The 10161-nt window shown below is 42.8% G+C and overlaps 1 protein-coding gene across 1 annotated transcript; it reads left to right on the forward strand.

The window, feature by feature from the left end:
• The first annotated feature begins 4240 nt into the window (after positions 1 to 4240).
• On the forward strand, positions 4241 to 8052 carry LOC147639229 (pentatricopeptide repeat-containing protein At2g03380, mitochondrial-like). Its single transcript, XM_086788600.1, has 2 exons — positions 4241 to 7328; positions 7398 to 8052. Exon 1 carries the CDS (start codon positions 4381 to 4383, stop codon positions 7021 to 7023), a length of 2643 nt encoding a protein of 880 aa, XP_086644726.1. The 5' UTR covers positions 4241 to 4380; the 3' UTR covers positions 7024 to 7328; positions 7398 to 8052.
• The last annotated feature ends 2109 nt before the right edge of the window (positions 8053 to 10161 follow it).

A 10161-nucleotide genomic window follows, 5' to 3' on the forward strand; every position in this document is an offset into this window, starting at 1 on the left:
TCGCCTAGTTGGCTGCAGATCTCCAAGTTGTATGTCTGATGTCATTCCACGATGTCATTCCACGTCTATTGCCATGGCCAAGCCTGGTTTAGGTCACATTCGCTTGTATTTGGGCAACACCTCCATGTTTAGGCATATCTACCTCATTGGGGACAAACCCATTGGTTATACTGCTCCTTGAAACTTGCAATTGTTGTAGTGTTGCCTCCTTTTGCTAAGGGCTAATCGAGGAGAAGTCTTGCTCAATTTGTTGAAGGATCTTATTCAAATCTTGCATGCAAGTGGATAAGGCCTCATCAATGCCTCCCTCCTGAACATCATCGACAATAGCTCCACCCTTAACATTAGCACAGCTAAAGCATTATCTGACAATGAATCTCCACACCCAAGATCATGCACACTGTCAACAATAGGAAAAACACCATATAGATGTGGAAAATGATCTCTGATGATGCGCCGTATCCCATACAAGTGTTTACAATTTAATGTTCATTCCGGGCAATCATATTAATTTGCTTGCAAGGACACATGGTACCATTGAGAGGGGTTAGTTGTGCTTTGGAGCTTAAACAACAGTGCTACCTCATTCAGAACTTGAAGACATGATGATTTGCTTTAAAGCTTGCCAAGATACTCTCCCCTGCTAGCAATCTTTTGGTGTGTTGCTTATTACATCCTTGAACACTGAAGCAGCTAGAGTCGACTACAAAATAGAAATGCATAAATGATCAGAAGAAAACAATCATGACAAGCAATAGTAGTGACAATACTGTAATCCCAAAGGTAGGTTATAATCCTTGATTAGGAAGTACCTATCTCTTGTTTTTGCATAAAGAACTTGAGCAACATCCCCCCTAGTCGCTTTCCAGCACTTGAATTCCCCACAATTGCATGCAATAGGTCAACAATTGATATGTTTATCTTAGCATCCAACAAGGTGTATTTTATATGTTGCCATAACCTCTCCACTAGGTTGGTTGTGTCAACGTCTCCATGTTGGAAAAGACGACCAAACTTTGGCCATCTCCTTCGCCAGATACATGGTTGGCCACACCATCCATTCATGACATAGCATTGTACTTTCACATGAGTAGAGTAATCCATTAGTAGCTGGTTAACCTTCACGTCAAACTCCGACTCAGAGGGTTCTTGCATAAGATTCGACAATGAGCTGTAAATGTGATCCCTTGGCTCTTTAGGAACCTGTAGACATGAAGGCACAACGCAAATTATGACCACTACACCGGGACGATGCAAAGCAATCTTCTTCCTATGCACAGTAAACCACCGCACAGGGCAAAGTGGTGATCTTGTGGCCCTAAACATATGATAGCAATCTTCCGGCCTCGGAGCTATGTATAGAAAGCCCGGTCATAGAACAAAGCAATCCATAAAACTGTGCATAGTAAACTAGGCCATCTTGCAAGATTGGTCCTAAACCTGTGCACAATAAACCTGGGCCTAGGGTAAATCAATGTGTGGCCCTAAACCAATTCACACATCAAACCATGGAAAGGCAACCAGTAGTCACCTCTGAAAAGAAAACCAGGACAGAGGAAGAAGCAAGCAATCTTAGGCTCCACCTATGCATAGTCAACCATGACACGGGGTAATTCAATTTTGTACCCCAATAGTCACCCTGCATAGTAAACAAGGACACAAGAGAAAGCAATCGCGAGGCCTCCACCTGTGCACAGTAAACCAAGACATAAAGCACATAAATTTTGTGCACCTCAACCTTTGGACATTAGATCATGCAAAACCAGCACAATACTGACACTGCATGCAAAATAGAGTACATGGAGAACAAAATCAAATACAACACACTCCTCCAAATGAAATGAAGAAGAGCACTATGAACCTATGGATATAAATTACATGTGGAAGAAGGTTCTCAACCCATGCCTTCTTAACATGGAACCATCATAACAAAACATGAGAAGCAACTTGTTGTCGTTTCCCTTGTTGGTCTACTATCCAGGAATAAGGGTCTTCATCCACAATCTTCAATATGGATTCAAGCTCTTGCTGGCATTTTTCTATAACAATTGCCATGGGCCTAGTTGCATTCAATCTAGAGAACACAATCCGAAAGGTTGTCGCCAATGTAATACTTTCCATGTTTGTCCCAACATCATTTGTACTTAGCATAAACCAAATAGGAATGCCAACACCAAGTTGGTTGGACAATACAGCCGCATACAGTGGTAGTCCAAAGGCATTGGTACTATCTACTACCCAAGAATTGTGCCGCGAAAAGCGAACATCCATTTGCATGATTAGAATAAAGGGTTTATCCTTGTCGTTGCTTACATGCAGATAATAAGGCTACATCATGTACAAAACCTAAGAGAAATTAGGGATCATATATGGAATACAAACAATGCAAAATGCCATGCATAGCTCCATTGACAATAGTTGAGGTTTGACATAATACCTTCTTTTCATTCCTCAAGGAGAGCGCTTCCGCAATCATTGATGTCCAATCATCATTTGAAATTCTACCTTGACATCACACTTGATACTGAAGCATTTGAATTTCCATTGGAATCATGGAAAACCTGAAGATGACATGGTCCAAAGGTGATGAGCTTTCTATGTGCCATTTCTCTTTGGAAACGGACATCCTTGACACATGTCGACATGTACCCACATTAAAGAAGTCATCTTTGTAGCATTGAATCACTCGTAGTTGAGCATGCAAGTAGTAAAGATCGCTATACGTGAACCTGGCACATGTCCTTCATGATTACCAATGATAGATATGATCACTTCATCCAATCCTTCTCGGTACTCTATGCACACCTTGAGAGGACAACCACACTTCTTCGATTTTCGAAGTCTTTGACAGTTTGAAGCCGCTCTCATGACATTTCCTCCTTAATGGCAAATGTACTCACACACATTTTTGCCTAGTGCATACTGCTTGCTAGACCTCTTGAGTCGGAGTCTAACTTTGTGCTTGATTTGAATGTCAACAAGGGTGCCTTCTACCTTAGACTTGCTTGAAAGTTTCACTTGAGTGTGTGTTCTTTGGCAAGCATTCTTTGATGTGGCTGCACCTTGTAAGCCCCAAAGTCATCCTGCTTCTTTTCATCATTGCAAGTACATATGAAATGAAATTTGTTACAAAATCGAGAGGGATGCTTGTTCACCTACATACACCATCTAGACTTCACTACTTTTTTTACTTCTTTCACGCTCTGAAGAGTCCCATCCTACAGATGAGCTAGCTTCACAATGCTCGGCCAATCTTCGATGAGCGCAATTTCCAAATGAGGGGCTGATTCGTTTTGCACCATCGGGAGATGACAAAAGACATAGCCCACCATCTTTGGCCCTTCTCTACTTCTTTAAGTCTAACACGTTTCTTTGATCATGTGATTTTAGTAGCTCTAATGACACAATGAACGTCCTTGTGAGGTCACCTACCCATCAGATTGTATGAATCCCTATCAAATGATAGGTATACTTTAGAAGCATAAAGAAGCGGATGTGGCTCAATTATGCAGAACCTATTGTAATCACTTGCTTCATTTGAGGAAGAGAACTCATCTTCGGATTCAGACCAATTGTTGGCTTCTTCAATGGGGGAATCATTCATTGATGTGTGTGACAAAATCAGTGCATCATCCATTCCCACTTCATCAGCTACACGCGAGGTTGAGGGGACTGTTGGCCGACCGAGTGTAAGAGTAAGGGATGGGGATTCATTGATTGAAGCCAAAATCTGTGCATCATCCATTCCACATTCAAAATCTGCACGCAAGATTGAGGGGCCGATTGCACAAGGGTAAAAGACCTTGCATGGCTGGTTCTGCAAGTGAAAGAGATTGCAATGTTGCATGGCTGGTTCTGCAGTGAAAGAGATTGCATGGCTAGTTCTGTAGGTGACAGAGCATTACTGCCCCCCATAGCCTGCAACACTCCTGCCCCAATGCCCCATTAAATTCAGATTTCTCAAAAAAGCAATCAAATTCAAATTCCCCTCCATGCAAACAATCCCCAGCCCCTGTTCGTCAACCAACCTTCGGCCCCCCATCTGTACAGATCACATGCCCGCCACGCGCCCCGTCGTCCTTGGTGTTGTGCCCTGGTTTACCCAAAAAGTAAAACCGGCCCAAATCCTTAATCGGCCCGTCCTTCCATCGCACAATGTGCCCCCCCATGATAGATCTCACGCCTCCACTAACTTTATGACCCCGTCGTAGATAGTGACGAGCCTTGACGTTGGCCTTGTACTTGTTGTGTTTCAGCCTTCTTTGTGTAGAATGCCGCACTTGCAAACATGGATGATGGGCTTCGTGTTTTCCTGTTTGTTTAACCACGATTTCATGAGCCAGGCCAAAGTGCCGGGCTGACCTGCATCGGAAATGATGTATGGCAGTTCCCTCTGCTCGACCTAGATGCCCACCTCTACTATTCTCAACAGCGTCAACGGTGCCAACAGCATTACAAGCAGTGCATCAAAGGAGAGACGGCAGAATCAGCCGACAAGAGGATAGGCAGGATGTTGTTCTCTTTTCTAGCGCCAAGCATAGGAGAAGCCCCACCTCCTATAAGGAGCCCCTCTACCGAGAGCCCCGCAGGTTGGATTCTAAGCCCCATCAGCACCACCCACAACGAGAAGAGCAGCCGGATCATGATGATGAGCTTCTTCTTCGGACTATATGCGAGACAGGGGAACTGGACAGCGCCTTGCATGCCCTCTCCCGTATGCAGAAACCCCCTTCCAACACCACCTATCTCTCACTCCTCAAGGCTTGCAGCAAGAGCAAGTCCCTCCCTCATGCCAAGCAAGTGTACGCACACCTTGCCCTATACAGGGCTTACCTCCCTGGCCTCGTGGGTGACTACTTGGTCATGACTCTGGCAAACTGTGGTGCCGTCGACGATGCTCGCCAGATATCTGCCACATTGCCTCAACTTACTGTTTTCTCTTGGACCGCCCTCATCTCTGCCTATGCTGAGTCTGGCCGTGGATGGGAAGCCCTCGAAATGTACCAGCGCATGCAGGAGGGTAGACAAGAACCGGATAGTTTTACCTTTGTTAGTCTCTTCAAAGCTTGTGGCTCCATACCTGACCTTGGACAAGGCAAGAAATTGCATTCCGATGCCCGAAGCAAAGGGTTTGCATCAAATGCCTTTGTTGGCAATGCCATTGTGACCATGTATGCAAAATGTGGGGCCCTTACAGAGGCAGAGGATGCATTTGGTGAATTGTCTTGTCGCAATACTGTGTCGTGGAACGGGATGCTCTCAGCATTTGTTGAGCAGGGCCAAGGACAGAAGGCTTTACAGTTGTATAGGCAGATGCAAGAGGACTGTGTCGAGCCAGACAGTTTTACCTTTGTTAGCCTCTTCAAAGCTTGTGGCAGCATACCCGACCTTAGACAAGGTAAGAAATTGCATGCCCAGGCTGCCAGCAAAGGCTTTATATCAAATTCCTTTGTTGGAAACACCATTTTGAGTATGTACAGGAAATGTGGGGCCCTCACAGCGGCAGAGGATGCATTTGGTGCATTGTCTCATCGCGATATGGTGTCATGGAATGGTATGCTCTCAGCATATGTTGAGCAGGGCCAAGGAGAGAAGGCTTTACAGTTGTACAGGCAGATGCAAGAGGAAGGCATGAGTCCAGACCCTGTGACATTTGTGATTGCCTTTCAGGCGTGTGGCACCCTTGGAGAGAAGGAAGATGCTCTTGATGCAAGTAGGAGATCAAGTAAAGAGGTGTGGCTTAAAATTGGACGGGCCTTCCATGCAGATGCACACAGGGAAAATTTCGATCTTAATGTCTTGGTTGGTACTGCTATCTTGAGTATGTATGGAAAATGTGGTATCTTTGGGGAAGCAGAGAATGTGTTCTGCACATTGGTGCACCTTGACACGGTTGCTTGGAATGCCATGCTCTCAGCATATGTTGAACAGGGACAAGGAGAGAAGGCCTTACTTCTGTACGCACAGATGCAAAAGCAAGGTGCAGCACCAAATCATATCACATTTGTCACTGCCCTTCAGGCATGTGGCACCCTTGGAGAGAAGGAAGAAACTTTTTTGAATGGGAGATCAAGCAAAGAAAATTGTCTGGAAATTGGACAGGCTTTGCATGCAGATATCCGCAGGAAAGGCTATGCAACACATGCCCCCATTGCTAACACCCTTGTGAGTATGTATGGCAAGTGTGGTACCATTGTGGAAGCAGAGGATGTGTTCAGTGCACTGTCTCAGTGCGATATTGTCTCGTGGAATGTGATGCTCTCAGCATGTATCGAGCAGGGGCAAGGAGAGAAGGCCTTATGTTTGTACAGAAAGATGCAAGAGGAGCATGTGACTCAAGATGATGTTACACATATCTGTGTTTTACAAGCCTGCAGTGAAGCAGGAAGCTTGGAGATTTGTAAAGAGCTTCACTTCAATGTTGTATCCGCTGGGCACGATAAGATTTCCCCTGTGGCTGCCACCTTAATTACTGCATATGGAAGCTGTGCTAGCATGGTCGATGCACAGGTGATCTTTGATGACATCCCTGAGCCTACTGTTGTGTCATGGAATGCTTGCATTGCTGGTCATGCTGGAGAAGGAAATTCCCTAGCAAGCTTGCACATGTTCGAGGATATGAAGCAGGCAGGTAGTAAGCCTAATGAAGTAACTTTCACTTCAGTTCTCTCAGTTTGCAGTCACACTGGCCTTGTTGTTAAAGGTCTCCAGTACTTTGAGTCCATAAGCACAGATTATGGCGTAACTCTAGAACGAACACATTATAAGATTATGATAGACCTTCTTGGGCGTGCAGAGGACTTTAAGAGGATAGAAGATATGCTGGGGAAGATGCCAATACAAGCTGATCTGGCCATTTGGTTGTGCTTGTTGGGTGCATGTAGTACTCGTGGCAATTTAAAGCTGGCAAAACAGGCATTTGATCATGCAGTGCATCTGCAGCCCAAGCAGGCTACTGCATATGTTCTGATGTCAAATGTCTACACTGACAATGTTGGCCAAGCCTCTGCACTGTGCAGCTGAGGTGTACAAACACTAGACAGATGTGATAATTGGATTTAGCAAGAGCAAGAAATGCACTCGTTTATTGTGGGACATCTCAACCATGCACAAAATGATATTCATAGTTTTGTGGAGACAGGTATAATCCCCTCATAGTGAGTACAGTAAAAAAGATGAGGAGGAGGTGAGAAAAGCTGTTGCATCCCCTTGCTATCTGCACGTGACCACAGAAACCATTAGGAAAAGCCATGAGTAAGCCTGATGCTAAATAAGTGCCAATTCTCGAAGGCTGTCTAGTTTAACCATGGGGTTGTTCTAGTCATGAGGTACAAGCACACAACTACAAGAAGGATGTCTAGACTAGTGTGTAACCATGGGGTTGTTCTAGTCATGAGGTACAAGCACACAACTACAAGAAGTATTGTCTCATGACAAAGAATATATGTCACATAAGGTTGAATATAATAAATAACGAATAAATAATGACCCGCAACCCCAGGGGCTACAATAGTGTAAGACCATCCAGACTCCAGCCACAACCTTGTAGGTATAATAAGCGATCTTACATCATTGCCACTTCAAGTTGACATAAATGTATCGGTAACCATCTAAGGTGTGATAACTGCCCAAATAAGTTAGGTGCTCATCCCCAAGAATTAAAAAGTGAGGGCTTGCCAATGAGGTGATAGATTGAGTGGTGAAGGTGTTTGCCTAGGACCAAGAGGTCGGGGGTTCAAAACTTCCCGCGGCGGCATCGCTAGGCGGTGAAAAATTGGTAATTACGGGAGGATCTTGGGTCCTAGGTCAGTCGAGAGAAAAAAAAAAGCAAGGGCTTGCCGACACAAGTGGTGCCAATTGTAGAGATGGATGGGGGTGTCTGTGATATCTATCTGCCATGACACTCTTGGTTGAGCGAAGAGGGATGGTATTTTTGGTGATTTTTCTCTTTATTCTCACCAAGTTTTTGAGATTTCAGCAAGCTTTTAAAATTGTGACAAGTTTTTTTTTTTTAATTATGCAACCGCCAATCGAAGATTTATTTTTTCCTTATATTTTGTACATCAAAGTATGGGTGTTTCCTTATAATTCTGTACATAGAAAGACAATGGTGGATTGCATGCATTTTGAAGAGGAGTAGGAAAGGTAGCTAGATTTTTTGAAAGCTTGGCTGAGCAGGTGGGGGAGCAGGTGAGAATCCCACTTTGCTATAATGCAATATCCAAAAGAACACCAAATATTAGTAGCAGAGAAGCTCTATAGAGGTCCAGCCTTTTCTTGGCAGGTCCTCAAGGGAAAAAGCCACACTCCGAGCACATGGACAATCTTTAAGAAATCATTCACAGAGGCTTTTGTGAGCGAGCCAACATGAAACTCTAGACTTTTGCCATCTTCAGACCATTCATTTGAACAAAAAGGCTTTTGAGGCCTCTATTTAAGAGTTTAGAGTATTGATCACAAGGTATCCTAGATTGTTTTGTCCACTTATGCTTGCATATGAATCTAATTTTATGTTTTATGTGGACAATTCTTCTCCAAAATACTTCTGCAAATGTCCTTTTTAGTCAAAGTTTATGCAAGAGTTTGTCTTTATTGATACATTAGTAAAAAGGATATACCAATAAGGTGGCATATGCCCTAAGCAAAAGGATATACCAATACATTACTAAAAAGGATATACCAATAAGGTGGCATATGCCCTAAGAAAAATTGGACATGTGAATCAGGTTTCATTTACTAAAATTAAAAACATTTTTTACTCTCTTAAGGGCTTGTCTTGGGATAAATACATTCTATTGCATTAAAAGGTGGAGACATTATTTAGATGAATCTAATTTTATGTTTTATGTGGACAACTCTTCTCCAAAATACATTTGCAATGTTATTTTTACTCAAAGTTTATGCAAGAGTTTAACTTTATTGATACATTAGTAAAAAGGATATACCAATAAGGTGGCATATGCCCTAAACAAAAGGATATACCAATAAGGTGGCATATGCCCTAATAAAAGTTGGACTTGTGAATCGTGTTTCGTTTACTAGAATGAAACTTAACATTTTTTACTCTCTGAAGGGGCTTGTCGTTGGAAAAATAGATTCTTTCCTAGAATCTAGGATATAGTCTAGGCTAGGACAACCCCTGTTAGTGTTGTTTTGAGACACGATGCTGCAAGCACTCGCATCTTGTTGAGTGCCCGGACATGCCTTTTATCGAGCATCTTGGGCATTGAGGAGTGAGAATTTGGTTAGAATAAATTTATTTTAGCCAAGCTTGATATCAAATAATATGTTTTGAAGTGTTAGCAATTTTAAGTTAATAAAGTTGAGCATTGACGGAGCGCTTGAGATGTGGTGTTGTACCCTTTGGGAATACCTGAAAATCCTATGGATTTTGTGGCTGGATTACCATAGACATTTAGAGGGAATATTAAGATTTGGGTGATTTTCAATTGACTCACTAATTTGGCAAGATTAAAGAGAAAGTCTTAGCTGTACAACTTAAAGGTCATCAATTATAGTTTTTAAGCCTGTATGGCTGGCTAGTCGAAATTGTTAGTAATCAAGATCTCAAGTTCACTAGAAATTATTGGTGTGAGATGTTGAAGAAATTTGACACTAAGTTGAGTATGAGCTCGCTTTATCATCCTAAGTCTGTGGAGGACATTACATCTCTTCTTCTTCTTTTGGAACAATAAATAGCTTTACATCTTTACATTCAAACCCAGCTCCAAAAGAGAAAAACCTTTAATTTCTACATCTCCATGTTGAGCAAACCACATATTAAAGACCATCTATCATCTTCCATCACAAAAGAAGACTCTCCCCATGATATTTGGTAACCAAGCTAAATATAGGCCTCAATTATAGCTTCAGTTGTGCAACCTTTAGGAGATTGTTTCTCCAAGATATGTCTTTTCTTGGTCCATATTTTCACTACTGGTCTGGTTCCAACATGGTTCTCAATGAAGGCCACATAAGTGTATACAATCTGCTTCTCTTTGAGGTACCGCCTTTTGGTCTTTGGCCCAAACTTCACAGCTTTTGGCTTTAGATGTAACCTTGTAACACCCTGAAACATAAAGAAAGCCTGTTAGGATTTACCTAGTATGTATCAAAGTCACCCAGAGAGGTATAGGGGTCAAGCTATGCCAACTTGCAATG

Source organism: Cibotium barometz, chromosome 4 (assembly GCF_041138505.1).
Source record: "Cibotium barometz isolate CiBa-2024 chromosome 4, ASM4113850v1, whole genome shotgun sequence".
In the NCBI taxonomy this organism is placed as follows: Eukaryota; Viridiplantae; Streptophyta; class Polypodiopsida; order Cyatheales; family Cibotiaceae; genus Cibotium; species Cibotium barometz.